Source organism: Phascolarctos cinereus, unplaced genomic scaffold (assembly GCF_003287225.1).
Source record: "Phascolarctos cinereus isolate Bilbo 61053 unplaced genomic scaffold, phaCin_HiC Scaffold_2;HRSCAF=192, whole genome shotgun sequence".
In the NCBI taxonomy this organism is placed as follows: Eukaryota; Metazoa; Chordata; class Mammalia; order Diprotodontia; family Phascolarctidae; genus Phascolarctos; species Phascolarctos cinereus.
In genome coordinates this window covers 181,131,743-181,152,887 of record NW_027555625.1, presented here as the reverse complement: position 1 = coordinate 181,152,887, position 21,145 = coordinate 181,131,743, and the positions used below count along the sequence as shown (strand labels likewise).

Genomic DNA, 21,145 nt, shown 5'->3' with positions numbered 1-21,145 from the left:
ATTTCCTAGTATATTCTGTCATTTATGTTCCCTCTAATCCATAGTTTTGTTCTGTTACATTTTGTTTTCTAATCAGTTTCAGACTCAATAGGTCTTATAACACAATTACTGAAAGACACAATAGGTAGCTTTTATTCATCATTGTTTTCATTTTGCTCAGGTCTCAGGTGCTCAAAGTGGCCTAAGGCAAAGCCACTGGATTCCTATGTGTCTAAGTCACTAAATACAAATGAGTTTCCAAATTCTCCCCTATGAAACTCTGCAGCATCTGCAGTATGTATTTAACTTGACCTCAAATCAACCCAATTTTTGATTTTGAGTCTGAATTTAATTTTTAAACTCAGGTTTTTTTTTTCAGTCATCAACTTTTGCCTCTAATTGATTTTCTTTTTTCCCTTTCAAAATTTCCATTAAGTATCATGATACAAACCAAATTTTTAAAGCATCAGGATTCAAAGTAGATATGTCAATCACTGTTCAAAGATAGAAATCTGCTAAGTTGCATAATAGCTTTTTTTTTTAACTTTTAAAATAATTCTACCCTTTGGCTGTGTCAAAAGCAAAGGCATCACTCACTGCTCTTTTTGCCAAATTATATCCATTGAATTGATTAGAATACCCTGAACTTTGCCTCTTCAAGGCAATGAGGTAAACTAGAATTCACAGAGGCCGAAACAACATAAGCTCTAGCTGGTTCCATCCGACCTGGAAAGGCTGTAAGCCTGATTGGCTCTGACTGAAATCTTTTGGCTGGCTGAGGAGGAACCTACAGAGGTAGGGACAGTCTTTTTACCCAAAGGTTCAAAAAAAGGTCATTAATATGTTGGCCATAGCAATCTCATCCATAAATTTGTTGGGAATGGAGTTTCTCACTAGAAGTCCTCCACCTATTTCAAAGATATAACTGATTTCTGGATGATACTAAAACTTTCTGTTTTTAATCATTTCCACCTGGCTTGGTTTCTGAAACAACTATCTACTTGCCATGTGGCAGTTCATATTTATAAGTATTTTAAGGTATACAAAAACACTTTCCTCAAAGCAATCCTGGGAAATAAATAGTGTAAGCATTTTCATTCCATTTTACAGATGAAGAAATTGAAACTTGGAGGTGAGTGACTTGCTGAATATTACACAGCAACTCAGAATCAGAACCAGCATTCAAAACCAGTTCTCTCCTGACTCCAACTGGAAGGCACTTCTACTACAACTTAATTATTCATGCTAACTATGACAGAAAACAACGGAAATAACATTTTACATTGATATAATAATTTATGGTTTATAAAATATTTTTTCATATATTATCTGATTCAAATTCAAAATAATTCTATGAGATATTCAAAGCCTATATTATTATTGAAGAGGCAGACTGCTGTAGTGGAAAGAGAGGATGGATTTAGAATTAGGAAGATATGGGTTTGTATCCTGCCCTAGACATTTATTAGTTGCGCAACCTAGGACAAGTCAATTAAACTCTTTTAATTTCAGCTTCTTCCTCTTCAAAAGGTGAATGATGTAAAATCTCCTTCATTTGTTTATTGTGTGGATCAAATGATATAGTGCATATAATGCTCTTTATAAAATTTAAAGCCCTAGTGAACTATCATTTTTATCATCAGACCTGCAATACATATCAGCCATGCTGGAAGGATTGTGCCTAGACTCTAGAGGAAGTAGGCCAAAAAATGAAACATAAACACTGACTTTATACAAGTTCCTATTTTCATTCACACTATTGAGACTTCTGTTGGTAATACAACCTTTATTACTATCTACCTGTTCACTTCTATTCCTTATATATTTTGTAAAAAGTATACTTTATGCAACTTGTTGCTTTTAGGGGGCAAGCAATGGTCCATGTGAGAGATCTAGCAACAAGCTACATTTAACTATTCCCAGAGACACTTCTGTTTTGGGGCAGGAGGCAGAAACCATATTAATGGTAGTTAGGGAAATATACCTATATCTAACTCTTTTATTTTTACTCTAAGATTGAAGACTTGAGGAGTGAATGAGTGGTAAGATAGTAGAATTAGAGAATGCAGACTATCCTTTTAGGAAATTTGCAATGAAAAGAGGAGATATAAAAATATGGCTTATGAGGATGGCAAGCCCTAAGGAAGGATTTTTTTTTTAAGACAGAAACCCCCTGTAACTGTGCCACTCAAGATTGTAATAACTCATCACCAAGACTGAAGGACATCAAGGATCTCCCATATAAGTGATCATCACTTGAATAATCTGTGTTGATCTTTGCATTAATGAAATGCCATTTGTTAGAGTGGAAAGAAAAGTGCATTAAAAGTTAGTATGATTGTGATGGAATGCTATTGTGCTTTAAGAAATGATGAGCTCAATGATCTTAGAAAAACATGGATAGATTTGCACGAAATAATGAAGAGCAAAACGAGCAGAACCAAGAGAACATTGTATACAGTAACAGCAATATTGTTTTAAGAACAATTTTGAGCAAGTAAGTAATTTTGAAAATTATAAATACCCAAATTAACAACAAAGGACATATCAAGGAAGAAGCTATCTGCATCCAGAGAAAGAACTGGTAAGTAAAAGTATGTATAGTATGATTTTAAACACATATACGTATTTGTGCCTAATGGTAGCCAACTCTAATTTGGGGGAGGGAAGGGGAAAAGGGAAAAAAATAAATTTACATGATAATTTTATTACTTATTTAAAAGAACAGCAAGTTGTACATAATAGATTTGCAGTTTCATGTACAATCATCATTTTAAAAATTATACTATATTATGGAAATGTTTGTTTTATTCCATAAATTAAAGAAAAAATGAAAAAAAAAGTTAGATGACCTGACTAACTCTATTTAGTGACCTCAAGTAAATCACTCTATTTATATGGGCCTCAGTTTTCTCATGTTTAAGGAAAATATCCATCCTTATCTACTTTTTAAGGTTGTTATTAAGATAAAAGTGATGTGAAAAACAATAAAATTACTTTTGAGAAGCCCTGTGTATGCCCATATGTATGCCTCTGTGAACATGGGCTCTGTAATGCTTGTATTAACTGATCAAATATTCTAGAGCTTCCCTTTTTCACAAGGGAACCAGACAATGGAGTAGCATAACAACTAGCCAATCAGAAGGACTTCTGATGCCCAGGGCTGCTTAACATACCAGTGATCCTTTGTGAAGTAAACTTCAGCTGAACTCAGAGATGCCTGCAGCGTCTGAAACCAGCTTTGCTTGATCAGCTCATAGAGAAAAGCAAACATCTTGGTTTCTGACTTATTTAAAGAGCAGCAATCCTCCTGCTTTCTGATTTATTGTATTTACAGATATCTTCTCCCTAGACCCCCGCTTCCCACCTGACTTATGTATAAATAACTCATCCTTTCCTACTCCCCTCCGAGCAGATATGAACATTGTCCCACTGCTCTAGTTTACAAGCTACATCTTCTCAGGCAATAGATGCAGTTATAATCTTTCTAAACTGTGACTGGACTCTGGTTTATTCCATCCCCCCTTCCCTTTTGAACCGAGGATTTCTTTCATTTTAGCAGTTCACAGGAGTTTTTATTTTAACACTTCATATGTGAGTCCATTCTTTCTATTGAAAGTGTGTGTATCGGCAAGACAATAAGCTCAATGTTTGTGGGGAGAAGAATTCTATCACTTGCGTTATTATGCTATTTCATTATGTGACTTTTTAAAATAGTATTTTTTCCAATTACATGTATAGATGATTTTAACATTCATTTAAAAAAATGTGTTCCAAATTTTCTCCTTCTCCTTCTCTTTCCCCTCCCTAAGACAGTAAACAATCTGACATAGTTATATATATGTAATCACATAAAATATTTCCATATTGGTCAAAATAACTTTCTTTTGAACTGTGCACTCTATTAAATTTATAAGTGGAGGCTTATTAATCACAATTTGGCAAGGATTCTGACCCACAAAGTACGTAGAATATGGGCTACATTTCTGGGGAGTTTATGGATGAGGGGAAACCTGGTGATTAAATTATTGTTATAGGATATCAACATTACAGGAAATAATGTGGAGGAAAGAATCCTAGACAAAGAGCCATGAGAACTGTATCCAAATTCTTGCGATGTCACTAGGTGGCTGGGTGACACTAAATAAGTCATTTTCTTTCTTTGACCTCCACTTTGTTATCTGTAAAATAAAGTGTATTCAGCCTAGAATGGTAAACTGGCACTATATGCTAAGGGCTTTGAATACCAAATTAGGAGTTTTGTATTTGATCTGGGAGGCAACAGAGAACTACTGCAGCTTCCTGAACAAGGCATTGACAGGGTCAGACCTATGGTTTGGTGATATTGGCAGCCTTATGGAGGATGCCTTAAAAAAGAAGAGAGACCTGAGGTAGCGAGATCAGTTAGGAAGCTATTGTAATATCTGGACAATAGATGAAGAAAGCCTAACACATTTTGTAGAAAAAATGTTGGGCCTACCTAGAATGAGAATCAATTCCTGGCTGTGTGACTTGGAGGCAATTTATATGACTCAGTTTCTTTATCTGTAAAATAGGATTAATAATTTCACCACCTTTATCACAGGGTTGGCATTAAAAAAGCCTCTTAAAGTTGTATAAATATGACAGTTATTATTAAAATAGGATCTTAACAGAGCCATATTCACTATGGCTCTTCATGGATTATAGCAAAATTCTCCTTTTGTCACAGAAGGTCATTTCTAAGGTTAAGCACTTTGACAAATTAATTCAAGCCATGTGTGTCATGCATTAGACTAACAGTTCTCTGCTAGAGGATATTTAGTCCTGTTGCTGGTGAGAGAAAAGTGCAGGCAAGTCCAGCTGGGGGGTGCCTGAGGTGGTACCATCCTTGTTTTACCACCAGGGCAGGAAACTCAGCAAGTGAGCTTTTAATTAGAGTTGGGGAAGGGGACTAGGAAGTAAAGATGAAACCACATAGGCTCTGAAAACTTTCTGATACATATAAATATATATCCTGCTGATGCTCTAAATCATGGTTTTGTTTCATATTACTTTTACTTTTGCTGATATGCCTCCGAATGATTATAAACTGAAAGCTTTTCAGAAAGAGTTTAAACAATCAGGAAAAAATTAACAATCAGGAAAAATATAAGTGAGTGCATTTTTAAACAAAATAGCCAAACTTCACTTTTTATTTTACACAAGACCTCCTTAACTCTGCCAGAGTTCCTTTTCAAAGACTTGTGACTAAAAGAAAAATGCAGTTCTCTAAAGAGTTATCTAAAAGGAAAAGAACCCAAACAACAGTATTCCTGTAAAGAAAGAATCAAAGGTTAAAGAAAAAAAACTATTTTTTAATATCTCTAGAAAACAATTTTTAGCTTGTCTAAAAATGGGAAAAACCATTTTTAACATTACAAGCATAAGTTATTCAAGTAGAATAACATTGCTTAATGAAGTTTATTAACTAACAGAAAATAATAGTATCATATGAGGAGAATTTGAAATAACACCTTATGTCTAGATATCACCCTAATTTTTAGTAAAATAAAAATGATTTTGGTTTGTTCAGTGCTAATGTAAATGTCAAATTAACTCTAATACCTTCTATGGTTTTCAGTCCCTCCCCTCTCCAACTCATCATACATAGTTAAAAAAAAATTCCCAATGCCTCTGTGTTACTCCTTTGTTCAAGAAACTGTAATAATTCCTGTCTTAGGACAAAGTACAAACTCCCTAAACAAGCTTTGACAATCTAGATCGTCTGTTTCTCCAGGCTTATTTCCCATTACTTCATTTTACACACTCTATGTTCCAGAAAGTTTTCCCTATATTCAGCCTCCCCATCACCCACCTTTGTGTTTTGTACAGACTTTTACCTTTCCCTGGAATGTTCTCTTACTTTACTTTGTCTCTGAAAACCCTCACTTTCCTTTTAGGCATAGCCCACAATCCATCTTTTCCTAGAAGTCATTCTTGGGCCTCCATGTTGGTGCTCTCTCCTTTTTCCTCAAATAATCATGTATATGCTTTTTTTGGTTTTAGTTATATTGGACCCTTTATTACCTGCCTTACCTTTGACAGTTTGATTTTTGAGGCCCTAGAAGAACCATAGTAGTTCTCCCTGATACTGTCCAGGAACTAGTTTTGTCTTCAAGGCACTTACTTGTTTTCCAACCTATCAAGGGTATGATTTGTAGTATCTGTTGTATGGAAGACAAGAGGCAGCCTAGAGTCTAGGTTCTTCTAGGGCCTCAAAAATCAAACTGTCAAAGGTAAGAAAGTAATTAATTGCAAAATGAAAAGGTAATATACATAAATCTATAGTCTCTCTGCTTAAAGACCCAGAAAAATCCTTATCAGAAAGATGCAGCATGACTCCCAACATATTTGAGGAGGAAAAAGCGATAATATCATTCTATTTTGGCAGTATTATCTCTCCTTCAGCCATGATTGTAAAGAATCACAAATTATAGCTTCTCACTTACACACTCTTCACCTTGAAGATCATTTTGAGATAATTGATTGTCTTCAGTCCTGCACAAATTTAAAGCTCACAATATTCCTAACTCTTGTGTTAAAGTATGACAGTGTCAGTGTTCAGAATATGTTTAAAATTGTTCATTAAATGTGAGACTTACCACCCAGACTCTGTCATGTACAATAGGGATTTTAATATTGGTATGGTTTGAAGTACATCAACATATTAATGAAATCAAGAAGGCATCAGCAGTAAGTTCATTACTCTAGGCTTTAATTTTCTTCTCTACCTAAAGTACTATAATCTGCTATGAAATCAGTTGTCAGTCAGAGAGCCTCCTTCCTCTATCTCACTCACCCTGCTCCCCCAAACTTTACTAATGTAAAACAAAATGAAAGTATCCTAACAAACACAGACCATCAGTTGATGCTTAATTTTAGAGGCAGAAAAAGACAACCCCATGTGGATAAAACCATTTTATTTGATATATTTGTATAGGGACACTGTCAGGTTCTCTGTAGTGTTTCTAAAATCAACAGGATCATGGGTGCATTGAGGCATTGAAGAAATAGTTCATAAAACGAACAACTTCACTGGAAAGGTTTCTATAGCAGAGTGTGTGTGTGTGTGTGTGTGTGTGTGTGTGTGTGTGTGTGTGTGTTTACTTTTTAAACTCTAGGCAATCAATCTATCTCAAGTACTTTTTCAATGCCTAGAGAGATCAATTCCTAATCCAACTCTTCATTTGCAACATTTATTTTGAAATAAAGAAATAGAAATTGATACCCAATTAGCTTCCAAAACTTCTAGTTTACTTCTGCAAGATGTATCTCATCAGTCCAATTGCTCTATTTATATGACCTCTATCATTTCTCTGCTGGACTATTCCAACAACCCACTAAGTAGGTTCCCAGATTCTAGTAGTCTCCTTCACTTAACACATCCTCAACAATGCTGCAAAAACAATCTTCCTAAAACATGTCTGACCACTTTACTCACTCCCCAAAAATACAAACTTCTCAGCTGGGCATTTAAAGCTCTTTGTATTTTGCCTTTAGCTTACCTGTACAGGTTTATTTCACATTATTTCCTTTCACATATTTTATGTTCTAGTCAAACTGTCTTACTTGCCATTCTTCATACTTGGTACTTAATTGCTGGCCTTTGTGCTTTCCACAGGTTATTGACCATTCTGCGAATGCACTTCTTCCTCTTAGAATTCCTTGCCTTCTTCATGTGTACACTTCCTAATCCTGCTGGTTATTATTGTGTTCTCCCTTTTCAAATTACTAGGTAAATATCTATCTGTTTACACATTCTGTATCCCAATAGAACATAAGTTCTTTGAGGGAAGGTCTTTTTGTTGGTTTGTTTTATTTTATTTTGTTTCGAATTAAGAGTACCTAGTGTAGTGCTTTGAAAGTTGGAGATGCTTAATAAATGATTTTGGGATTGGAAAATTCCACTTAAAGTCCATAATTTATCAACTTTTATTAGGCAAACTTGGGCATCTGTCAATTTATTGTATCTTTCCATATGAAGATGGAAAGAGCCCTAATAATTATTGTTAGGGAAGAGGTGAGGAAAATATATGGCACCCCTCCTTCCAGCCCCTGGCCCTTGATAATATCAACTCTCTCAAAGAATGTTATAACTGGAAAAATCCAACTCCTTTAGTTAAAGATAGGTAAGCTGACACTTAGAGAGGCTTAATGTCTAGCCCAGATATAGACAGCTCTAGGCTGGCATAGCTGGGTCTCCAACACAGGTTCCTCACTCAATATCCTGTACCTGCTCCTCCCCCCCTGCCCATTTATTACTCAGTTAATTTCTCAGGGTCACATTGAGATCTATTTGTTCAGTTCTAACTTTCAAACTGGATGATACAGCCTGTTTGGTCTTGCCGATTGTGTTCTTGGTAGTTCTACTCTTTAGATTACTCATTTGGGTGAATATTTGGTGTCACTATAAATTAATAAGCCTGATTTTCATAACCTTAGCTCGTCATTTTATGATCATGACAGTTAGTTAATTTTCTTTGCTTTGATCTTATACATATATACGCTTACACATATACACAGGTACACTCACATATATACACACATATACGTGCACATGTATGAATATATGCATATTTAAATTAAAATTGAATTTTCAAAAAATAATTAAATTAAAATTAAAAAAAAATTAAATTAAAATGATTCATCCAAAAACAATAAAGAGTTGCTTGGTAGGCATGAGTAAATGGCAACATATTTAGCACTAGGGATGACACAGGAGTTATGTAAAGAGCATCATTAAAGAAACATTTAACTAGAAATAAAATAATGGCCTGATCCTGTAGAATGAGTAAGGTATCCAATGCATGCATCTAGGTGGCAAAATAGTGAGAGTCCTAGACTTGGAGTCAGGGAGAGCTAATGAGGATCTTGCCTTAGACACTTAGTAGGTATGTGACCCCGGGAAAGTCACTTAACTTCTTCACTTCGGTTTCCACACCTATAAAACATGGATAATAATAATCCCAACTTCACAGGACTGTTGCAAAGATCAAATGAGATAACATATGTAAAATGACTTAAAATCCTTAAACCACTCTAGAAACATTATTACTATCATTACTATTAATTATTATCCATTCAATGTCAGAGGACAAGATAAAGGTCCACAACACATTGAACTGACTACAGGTAAGACTTGAACCCATGTTTCCTTGACTTTCTATCTGCTGGACAATACTGTCTCTCAATAATAATATGAAATATGTCATAATTCTCCAGTATCCTCATACAGTGGATTCTTCCACCAGAACTCTCCTCCAATGACTGATCATAATAAGGATTGTAGGTAGGGAGGTTAGTCTTGATAAGAAGTAGGGCCACAACGAATGTCCTGATTTTTTTTCTATAAAATGTGAGGCAGCCTTTGAGGTGGGGGAAGGGGAAGCCATGGGATGTTTAAAGAGGCATGAGAAGGTTTGGAAGAGAAGCCATGAAGAATGGGATAGTGAGTTGGTAAGGGAGGTGTAGAAAGATTGCCAAGCATCAATGAATGCCCACTTGAAATCATATAATACAAAGTTGTATTGGACCCAATTAGAATGGTTACACAATCTTCTTCATGTTCATTCACCAGCATAAGTATAGGATCAAAGGTGGCAGGTCCATCGCTGAGGCTTTACAGGGTGCAGTCAGTGATAGGATAAGAAGTCCAGAGACTCAAGAAAAGAGGATAGGGTAGAGCTGAACTAGTTTACCAGAGGGTCAAGAAGGAAAAAAGAGGAAAAGCTAATGCAGGGGTGATGGCCTGACAGACAACTGAAGTGTTAAGGGATTGGGGATCCCAATGTGGATAGAGTATGACTTAGTAAGAGAAGTCAGAGGGAGAGGTCAAAAGTACATTTATGGGTGATGGAAAGACCTATGATATAACCAGCTTTGTGTTATTGAGGTGAGGTAGAGAAGTGGGTAATGGGAAGGAAGTAGATTGAGGATCTGTATGGTCATGATGTTTGAAGGAGAGTCTGTAATATGTTGAAGTCTTGTAATATGAAAACAGAATTTGAGGAGATAAATGTTGTGAGCCAGATACCAAATTTATTGAGGAAGGAAGGGAAGCAACTTGGATATCTGGGGACAATAGATACCACTATTTTGATTGAGTGAAAGATGTGGATTGTATGGACCTCAAAGGAGAAGAGGTTACTGAGTAAATGGGAGTGAACCTGCAAGTAGCAATGGGGAATGTGTATTCCAACTCCCTTGTGTCAACCAGTGACCCAAGGAAATGAGTAAAGGTACAGACAATGGGTAATCAAGGATGCTATGTGGGTCATCAAGGAATGATTATTAGAAGATGGAGCCAATAGGAGAGGAAAAGATTTAGCCTAAAGGGAAATTTGTTTCTAATGGAATAGGCATTTCAGAAGGCACAGTGGAAGGGGTGGGTGGTGTTTGGTTGAGACTTTGGAGTGAAAATGTTGGGGGAGATAGGAATAAAAAATGGGCAGTGGAGGATGAAGAATGGGGCTTGGATGATGACCTACTGCAGTTCAGATCACATGTATATGATTTACAGATGAGAATACAGAGGCTCAGGGAGGTTAAGTGACTTGTCCAACCATATAGTTATTAAGTATGTCTGATGCAGGACTTGAATCAGGTCTTCCTGACACTGAATTTAGCACTCTACCCATTATAGCATGTTGCATCAGTTTAATAAATATTAATTAATTCTCATTTAGTGTAATGATTTTCCCATTACAGACACTGTCTGCTCCCTCACTCCTAGTCTTCGTGGTATTGATTTATTTTCACCTAGCTTATCAAGGTAGAATCAAGCTATCAAGCACTTTTGTACTAGCTTTGCCATACCTAAAATGCCCTCCCTCCTAACCTGTGCCTTTTAGAATCTTCAGTTTCATTTAAGGCTCAGCTCAGAATCAGCTTTCAAGATGAAGCCTTTTATAACCTTCCACTAATCGGTAGTGCTCCCTGCCCCCCCAATTAATCTTTTGTATTTTGTATATACATATGTAGTCAGGTATATGGAGACCATTTTCTGTGGGCAGAAGTAAGGACTTTAGCAATTATGAGTGAACCACTGGTGACAATGAAAGACATAACTTCCCCCAGAAAAAGCCAATGGGCTTTTCCCTCATCTTGAAGAAAGGGGAGAGGAAAATTCTGAGGAGTCAAAAATGAGCAAACACTGGGAAGTTTGAATGAGATTCATATATGGCAGGTAGGTGGTCAATTTGGCTTTTGGTTTGGAATTTGAGTCAAGAAACAGAGGCAGATTAAAGACTGAGAGACAGAAAATTGAGTTTATGTCTCTGGTGTGGGGCCATTGCTAGGATTCCATGGACTATAACAAACTTGGATTCCTAAGCTAGAAGTGGTTGCTAACTTTCCATTTAGAAGAATGGGTAACTGACAATTTGGTACCTGCCCCCTCCTTCTCACTGTCCAAGAGGGCATTGGTTAAGCACAAAGTTTTCTTTGTGCTTAAAGCTTAAAGATTATTAATATTTTTTATTTAATTATTATTAATACCAGGTAGAAAAAGATAACATTGATACTATTCTGATATGTGTGCTTCATTGTTGTGAGGGAAAAACATAGAAAGAGGGGGTTCAGTGATTACAAGGTATACCAATGAACTTCAAAGGAAACAGGAGACTGGGGACCTCTTTCTAAATTATGAGGACTGGGTCTCAACTCAGAGTTCCTGAGCTACATGAGAGATTGCTTTGTCCACTGTCATATTTAATAAACTCCAAAGCAGAGAAATGGCAAGCCATGTTTGTTTGTCTGTTTACTCTTGGTTAAAACTGCTTTAAAATATAGCTAAAGAGTCTGGTGGGCATTTAGGACCTCTTATGGTCATGGTACCTTCTCCATCATTCTCCATGTATGCACAAAGAAATCCCAGACCTTATTTTGGACAAATGCCTCAGGCAATTTGAGCTTGCCTAGGCCTTACTTTAGTGATGGCTCAGAAGATATAAAGTTCCCTGGGACTTCTTGGAGCAAGGAGACTACACAAGGGAAGATTACTCAACCTCAATGAGCTTCAGGTTCCTCATTTGTATAAAAGAGTTTAGAATTTTAGTGCTAATATTTTGTTATACATCAAACACATTTCAAAATAATTGTATATATTCTGCTTTATAATATTAAGCATAGTTAAGTATCTAGCATTTGGAAAATTTGAATATTTCAATGAAATGATTGAATACTGTCTTGTAAATTAATCATCCATGTGAGTAATATCTGAAAATTCTGACAGAGCTCCCTTTTGAAGGAAAGAATGTGGAAATACTGTTACTATATTGTATAGTTTTTTTTTCCCAATCTGATTTTTCTTATTCTTTTTCAAAATGTTAAAATGCCATTTTGGCTTTTATTGCTGATATCAAACATTTGTTCCAAAGCTCTTATCCTCTAAAAAGCCTTTGTCAGTATGTAAAATCTACAAGCATTTTTCAATCTAGCTATACCCATATGTTGTTCAGTCTCACTTTTCAGTATAAAACATTCTAGACCTAATGCATTAATACTTCCCTAGTGTGCAAAACTCCAAAATATTTGATTCTATTAATGTGTTTAAATTCACTTCCCATCAAACTGAGTACAGAATTAAATTGCAATCTGAAACATGGTAGAGGCTAGGAACAAATTATTTTTGTTTTTATTAATCCTGCCAACTAACCAGCATAGGTATGGACCACCACGATGAAACTGTTAAAAGAATATTCAATATATGCCACTTACTTGTGTAAGTTAGCTGAAATCCTTGGTCAGTGTCTGATCCGTTTGTATTGAATTCCATCCACAAGTGGTTAGATGTGCTATTGAGGATCAATCCCATCAGTTCATTTTTAGAGAAGGCTCCCAGAGGGCGTGAGGCACTATCTTTTCCATCAAAAACCTAATAAAAAATATATAACTTGTGACTCTTTTTTCCTTGGCTTTTGGTTTGTTTGATCAACTTATGATAAAAACTTCAAATTTTCTTCAAAACAAACACTTTTCAGTCTCTACTAAATTACAATGAGGAACTATTCAGTAAATGCTTTATACTATCTTAACAAAAAAATGAAAGGCTGAAAAAAAAAAGAGGGACCAGTCACAGAATGAACAGGAGATAACAATAACTAAACACACACACACACACACAGATATCTACATACATGGCCATTTTAAAGTTTACAAAGCATTTTACATACATTATCTCCATTACTCCATTGCTCTCTATGCAATTCAAGTGAATTTATTAAGGGACATGATTAACAGGATCAGGCCATACATAGTTGATCTGGGTTAAGTTGTGATTTGCATTTTTGAAGGAGTACCCATATCATTGAATTACACTGAAGTACTGAAGTCATTAAATAACATTTTTGTTAGTGTTATAGATTTGTTATTACATTGGAAAGCAAACACAATCTCTTAACAGCCTAAGACAGGAGGTCATTTTGCATTCAACATATTTGTGGTTTATGTAAATCTGAGTGGAATGAAAGTGATAAATTATTATTTTTCCATAGATCTACAATCTAAAATTCTATCAAAGCTGTGTGCTTCAATGGAAAGGACATTGGATGGGGAATCAAAGACCTTGTTTCTAAACCCACCCCTAATTTGTTACTTCTGTGACCTTGTATGAGTGTCTGGGCCTTGGTTCCCTCACCTATAAAATGAAGAGATAACTAGATTACAGCCAAGGGCTTTCTAGTTCTGACTCTATGTTCTTGTGATTGCTTTTTCTCTGAATCTTTTTCATTTTATTCTTTTTTCCCCTCTAGTCCCCATCCCCCATTCAAACCTATGCTTTTCCCTCCAACCCCCCTCTGCTATATAAAAGAAAGATGGAGAAGGCTTGTGACAACTCAGTCTTGGGTTTCTTCTTTGAAACCACCATTGAGGAACAAGAAAAAACGAAACAAAACAAAAAGGAACAAAAAAACTCCCAACAACTCTGCTTCATTCCTTCTGTCTGAATGTTTTCAAAGCACAATCAAGTACTGAACCCAGCCTGTCACATTTCCTAGATTCTGAGCCTGACATAACTTGGTCTCCAAATAAAAGAAATAGACCATTGTATAGTAGGTTAAGGAGAGGCGCACTTTTGTCTCTAAAATAAACTGTACTCAACTTTATGTTTTGTAGAAAGTCTCCTGAAAAAGATGAATATAGGTTAAAATAAAGAACATTTGCTATTTTGCTTCTAAAATGTTTTGGCTACAGAAGGGGAACATGCTTTTGACTATGTACATTGTGCTGGTTCTGTGGTAGTGAAATTAGTATTGATTTGGATTTTTCAAAATCTAAATTTGTCGTCCTCCTGAGTAAAATGTTAAAGTCAATGATGTCCACAAATAGTGCCCTGTGGAATTTGTGTATCTATTATAAGATTTAAATTAGCCAGATTCCCATTCCCAGACATACAAAACTTTTCTAACATCATAGCTTTTATTTTTCCTAAAATGTTCTATACAACATTGATTCATGATGGAACTACTTATAAAAATAAAACAGGGTTTTTTTTTTATGGCTCACTGTATTCTTTGTGGTTGGCTCATCATACTGAAGAATCGTTGTGACTATGTTCAACTATATGATGGAGGGCATGAAAAGAGACAGATCTGACAAAAATAAGGCAAAAGAAAATGGCTCTGTGAAAAGACTATGTTTTCTTTCATCTCAAAAGCAAATTGACTTTATTATGCCAGATGACACTTGGGCCAACCATTTAGATATAATGCAAGTTATTATAATAGAGGGACCTAAAATGAGTGATTCTGAATCAGCAACTTCTGGACTAGATACATTTTGAAGGAAGTAAAATTTGGACATCATTCTCAAACTGTTCTTAAGAGTTTCTTAGTGTGGTTGAATTCTACTTTTTCAATCCTAACCACATATTCAAATGACACTGATAAACTGATGATGGGGAAGAGGAGAGAAATATTATTGTACTCTATAGAAAACTTAGCTTGAAGTCAGGAAACTGTTGTTCATTCATTTCAGTTGTGTTGGACTCTTTGTGACCACCTTTTGGGTTTTCTTGGCAAAGACATTGAAGCAGTTTGCCATTTCCTTCTCCAGCTTGTTTTACAGATGAGAAACTGAGGTCAGCAAGTGACTTGTCCAGGATCACACAGCTAGTAAGTATCTGACGCTGCATTTGAACTCAGGTCTTCCTGACTCCAGGCCTAGCACTCTATCCACCGTGCCACCCCGCTGTCCCAAAGTCAGGAACACTTTGGTTCAAATTCTGTCCCTTTGCTTCTGACCTACACTAGCTTTGTGATGGGAGTCAAGTCAAACCTCTCTAAGCAATCCAGAAAATTTTCTAGAGTTATCCATCTGCAGGGAGTTTTCTACAAGCCAATTAAATCATAGATACATAGACATAGATTCTCCCTCACCTTATCAAAAAGAAAAACCCTCAATAAATAAATAAGGGCAAAAAAGAATGGAGGAAGAAAAGGAGAAAGAGGTTGACAGAAAGGAGAAAGATGAGACAAAGTGGGAGGAGTGAATAAGTCAAATCAATAAACATTTATTAAGTGCTTACTATATACCTGGCATTTCATCTGCCTATGATGTGACGAATATAGTTAAGAGTTTGGGAAATTTTTGGAAAATTGGTCTAGGGGTAAAATAACTTAAAAGCACTTTCATACTTCAATGAAAGCATACAATGATTTTAAGCACATCTTTAAATATAATAAACAAAGTACCAATTTTCCCTGATTAACTGAGACCCTCATTGCATTTGAAAAAAAGACACTCGGGACCCCCAATTCAGCCTAACATAAAACCCAGAATCCTCAAAAAGAAAGATGAGACTGAAATTCAGATCCTGATAGTTTTAATGCCAAGCTCCTTTAGGCATCTGGACAGGGCTATATGCCCTGCTTTGCACTTCTCTGCTAAAACTAGCAAGCATCTTTGTTGCCAGAATATGTCTGTTTACATCTTGGCAAAACTTAGTATTTTTTTTGCCCACAACTGGCAAAGGGACAGTGCCAAGTAGAAGCTGGTTATCCATCAATTTGCCTCTTTTATTGACAAGGAGCCGAAGGAGAAGAGAAGACTTCTCTAGAGCTAGGAAACAAAATGTGTGGCACTCTATCGAGAGACCATTGCAATTAGAGAGCAAACAGCTTTTCTCAGCAAGAAAGGATGAAGTGTTCCTTCTTCCAAACAGGCATAATCATGTCAAAGTCCCCAGGAGCCTTTTCTAGATCCAGGGTACCTTTCCTGTTCTACTTTGAACTTCCTTCAACACCTTGATTATGTTTCTTTTTTTTTTTTCTTCTCCCTTCCCTCTCCATTTAAAAATAAAATTCACTTATCATTCTCCATAAACAGACATACTTCTCTTCTTCCCCCAAGAATGAAACTCAGCAACACATTTAGCAACACGTATTTTATGTGAGTTTATTTTATTTCATTCAATTTGAGTACATATGGATTAATGTTTGTGTGCATGAAATGACACTGAGTCAAATCCCTTTAGGTACTTCTTGCTACTCACCAAGAGCTGGTAAACTGCCCAGTATTATTAGAAATATGTTTTCATATTTTGTTCTAGTTAGGCTCCAAAAGCCTGAAGCTGCCTGAGGAATCTAAATATAAATCATGAAAGAGAAAAGGGTTTTCCTATGGGCATCCATTATGAAGTTGATGAAAATTCCTGGAGAGACAGATAGCCAGAAATATTCATCCTTATTCCCCAAGTCCTTCTGAACTTGCAGACTGATCCAGGTTCTCAATCTTTATAACCTTAATATGGTAACACGGTGTAAAGATTCTTGGGTGATCACAGCCTGGTGCCAGAGGCTGTGCTACGAATCAATACTTAAAATCACCAGGGAGTGGTGATTAGGCACTGGCAGTCAAGAGTTAGCTCATACACATGTCCTAATTAGCCCAATTGTCTATCCAGATAACTGACCCTATACGTGTACACCTGAACTTCCCTAAGTAGCTGGCTCTACCCTCAGGCGCCAGTGAAATTTAGCAACTAATCTGGAGCTAGAAAGGACCACAGAGATTAAAAAAAAAAAAAAAGACAACCCTTCATTTTAGAGATGAGGACCACAAGGCCGAGGAAAATGGAATGATTTTCATCAAGTCACAGCAGTAGTAAGCATTAGAAGCAAGATTTGAATTTACATCCTCTTATTTCAGTCAGTGCATTTTTCACTGGATGGGCTCTCTAAATAATTTCTCTTAGGTATTATTTATTTCAACACCCTCATTTTACAGTTGAAGGAATTCAGGTGTGGAAACAGGAAGCAATTTACTCAAAATCACTTAGGTAACTGGGATTCAAACCCATGTTCTCTGACTCTAAATCCCTCTTCTTACAATAATAAACTGCCTCCCCAGACCTAAGTTTGCAGGTTAGAATTGTACCTAGTAGTTTGAGTTGACATAGTAGATAGAGAACTGGTCTCCAGAGACAAGAAAAAGGTTGACTTTCAACATGCTTTGGCTGTGTGATCGTAAGTAAGTCATCTAAACTCTCAGTGCCCCAGGAAACTTTTTAAGACTACACTTTGGTAGAGATAGTTTCCTCATTAGGAGTTCCCTACCAATAAAATCACAGGTCTGGTTCAAATAAGAAAACGAACAAAAAAGCCCCTAGGTAATTATAAATTCATAAGGTACCATAGAAACATCTAACTGTTTCCTGATGGTTTGCACACTCTGGTGATTTTGAAAAAGCTCATGAGGCACCATCACTTGAAATGACAGAATTTTAGTTTTGGAAGGGGCCTTAGAGATATAGCCTAGTTTCAAGGCATGATTTTTAAAAATTATAACATAATATAATACATATCAACATCCTATCCTATCCTGTCATGTAATAATATAATATCAAATTCAGCCTCTACTTACGCATTCAGGATGCTTCCTATTTTGTGAGGTGGTCAGTGCCATTTTTAGACAACTCTAATTTATACAAACTTTTCTTTTACATTAAGCCAAACCATATCTTCCTTCAAAGTCTATGCACTTTCTGTTATTGTTCAGTTGTTTCAGTTGTGTCCAACTCTTCATGAGAAGATGAATAAAAAGAAAAGAGAAATGGTGCCCCACTGTACACCCTCTTCCCTTTGGCAGAACTGAAGGGACTGAAGCAGCCAGGTAATTTTGATCTATGGGGAAATTCCCCTCAGATTTATGTGGTATGATAAGAACAGAGATGCAACTAAAGGGTGCTTATCATAAAGAATAGTAACTGGGGATATAAGTGCAATGACTTGGGAGCCACAATCACAATGATGATTACAAAGTAGAGCTATGAATACTCAAAAGTTAAAGTGCATGTAGCATGAGGCAAACGTAGGAGAGATCAGCCTACACTTCTGAATCCCCATAACACATCAAAGGACTACTGAGATGTTTTCCTTTTTTTCAACAAAGCCCTGGGTGAACAGTTCGAAGGTCACAATGGGAGCAACAAGGAAGACTTGAAGCTTCTTGACTTCCTTCTGCAAGGCAATTACTGCACAGTTTGTGAAAGACACCATGGGATGGAAGGTGCCTGCTATTGGACTTTATTGTGTACTTTACTTATTCACTTCTAATACTCTGATTAGAGTTTTTTAAAATGTGTTTTCTGAATAAGTTAGTGAAATATAAAAAAATCAACAGTTTTATTTGCAAGAGACTTCACTGGACTATAGGAAAATTATATGGACTAAACAGAGATAAAAGCTTGGCAGCATTTCCAAAAGAAAATGATTATGATAATCATGTAGACATTTTAGTTTATAGACAGCTTCCTAATAGCTATATGTGGGTTGTTGTTGTTTTGGGGGATTTTTTTGTATGTGTGTGTGTGTGTGTGGGACATTTATTAAACATCAATAGGTTAAAACCATATGCAGTCACCCATAAAGAGGTTCCGTCTTTTTGTTATTCCCCACTAATAATTATCCCTCTTTTGTTCTTGGCACCTATAATCGCTCACCTGGCTCTGGCATTCAGATAATAGTTACTTAAAATTTTGCTCTGAATTCTTATTGACTTCCAAATTTGAGGTTATCAAAGAATTCAGAGAATAGATACTTATCAAAGAATTCAGGCAAGAGATACTTAGCATGAGTCTTTCAACTCCAGGATAGTGGAAACTGTGATGGTTTAGGGCATGAAAATAACCTCTTAATTAAGTCCTTGGTATTGCCAGCATGAGATTTGGAAAGAATATTAGAATAATTCTGATTGATGCAGGAATAAATTTGTCTTCTGAAATTGTGAAATGGAACAACAAAAGTTGTTAAGTACACCACTGGAAGGAAGGATTATATTTTAGTCCATAAATAGATTTTGATTTCTAATAGGATCAAGAATTCCACTGGAAAATTCCATTACAAGTCATTTAGAAATGGATAGCCAATGTGGACATTATTGTTTTTTCCATCTTTTTTTCTTTTTTTTGGCAACTTGTCATTGTTGTGATGCCTTACATAGTCTACCATTTCCTAGAGCTTAAAGCTTAAAATCTCACCAGATCAGAGATACTTTTCCCCCCATTATTTCAAAAAATTCTTTTAAGTATCAACTATATATAATGCACCAGAGGGATAACAAAGACATATAAGATATAATGTACTTTTTAAAGAGCTTAGTATATAGTGTGGGGTATATATATATGTGTATGTGTGTGTGTGTGTGTGTGTGTGTGTGTGTGTGTGTGTGTATGTATGTATATTTCCTAAGTTAGAAATACTATGAATACATATGAGGAGTCTAAGGCATTATGAAATCAAATGAGGGAGAATGGGCTTCTAGCTATTGGGTCACAGGAAGCTTTCATAAATATATGCCATTTGTTCTGAGTCTTACAGATGGGCTAATTATCAAAAGGAAGAAATGATGAGGTCAAGGGAGAATGATATTGCAAAGAAAGGGAACAATCAGAAAATGGAAAGGGGAAAAGCAGGGATATATTTGAAGGATGATTAATTAACAGTTTGATTGAAGTCTAGGATATGCAAATTAGGGGGGTAGTATGAGATTAGACTGGAAAGCAAAGAAAGAACCACGGAAAGGTAGGTTAGGGTGAGAAAGGTTACAAAGTTGAATTACTTCCGATGGAAATGGAGCTCTTAGAAAATGCCCATTTAATATGTGAACATTGAGTGGCTGTGAGAATAAACAGGAAGGCCTGGAACCATATAAGAAAAGAAAGAGGAAATATGTAGCACCCTTTTAAGAGTCAAAGCCTTATTTATCCAGAATATAAACAGAAGTGGTTTAGGACACCTAGATTTTCTATTGGATAAAGCTTTTGAGAGGGAATGCAATAGCTTTTTTAAAAAAGAACTAGATACTATTAAATACTTAAAAGAAAGAAGATAAGACTTTGAATAAAATTTCCATTTACCTTGAGCACATCTCCTTCATGGAGCTGAAAGCTTCGGGCTCTAAGATGAATTCCCTTTCCAGCTTCAGTTTCAATTTTATAGATGCACTCATGGTTGTTGTCATAGTTCGATGGAAAATTTGGAGACAGTAATGTTCCTTCATTTCCAGTAACACTTGCTCCACATTCAGCTAAAGAAAATGGGACATTAAAAACGAATTCAAAGGAAGAATTAGCCATTTTGATACATAATAAAATAACTATTCCAAATTTATGGTCACCCTCTGCTCTATCACTGCATTTCTAAATTAATAAACCCATTACTGTACTATGGATCATCAAAGCCCTGGTGACTATAATACTAGTTTAAATATTAATTTAAGCTCAGATAATCTCCTAAGTTCTTACAATTTCTAAGCTTTTGTCTCTCTTTATCCCTTCCTTTCCCTGATTCCTAGGAGGGATCATGGTGTAAAGAAAAGAGTACAATAGCAGGCACACCAGACCTGAGTTCTAGACCTGGTTTTGAAACTGAACATGTGTTGACCTTGGCTAAGTTACATAAGAACTTTTTGTCTCAGTTCCCTCTTCTACAAAATCTGGGATTTGGACTAAATGATCTCTAAAGACCCTTTGGCCTCTGATATTCTAAAAGTCTCCTGAAGAGAAAAGATTTTTTTTCCCCCATATTTTTTGCTATGTTCTGGTCCTGGCCTCAGATGTATCCTCACCCTCTGACTATAAAATGTTACAGCAGAGAATTTATTTACATTGTATTTTGGGGACTGAATGGCAGTAAGCACTTTGCTC

General features: G+C 36.0%; 1 protein-coding gene across 1 annotated transcript in view; it reads right to left on the bottom strand.

Annotated features, from left to right (window-relative positions):
• CSMD1 (CUB and Sushi multiple domains 1) overlaps window positions 1-21,145 on the bottom strand; it is a 1,378,384-nt gene that overhangs the window by 506,912 nt on the left and 850,327 nt on the right. Inside the window, exons 20-21 of the mRNA XM_078149151.1 lie at window positions 20,357-20,526; window positions 12,718-12,874 (exon numbers count right to left, since the gene is read on the bottom strand). Of these exons, the coding sequence (XP_078005277.1) occupies window positions 12,718-12,874; window positions 20,357-20,526 (327 nt within the window). The remainder of the gene's footprint in view (window positions 1-12,717; window positions 12,875-20,356; window positions 20,527-21,145) is intronic.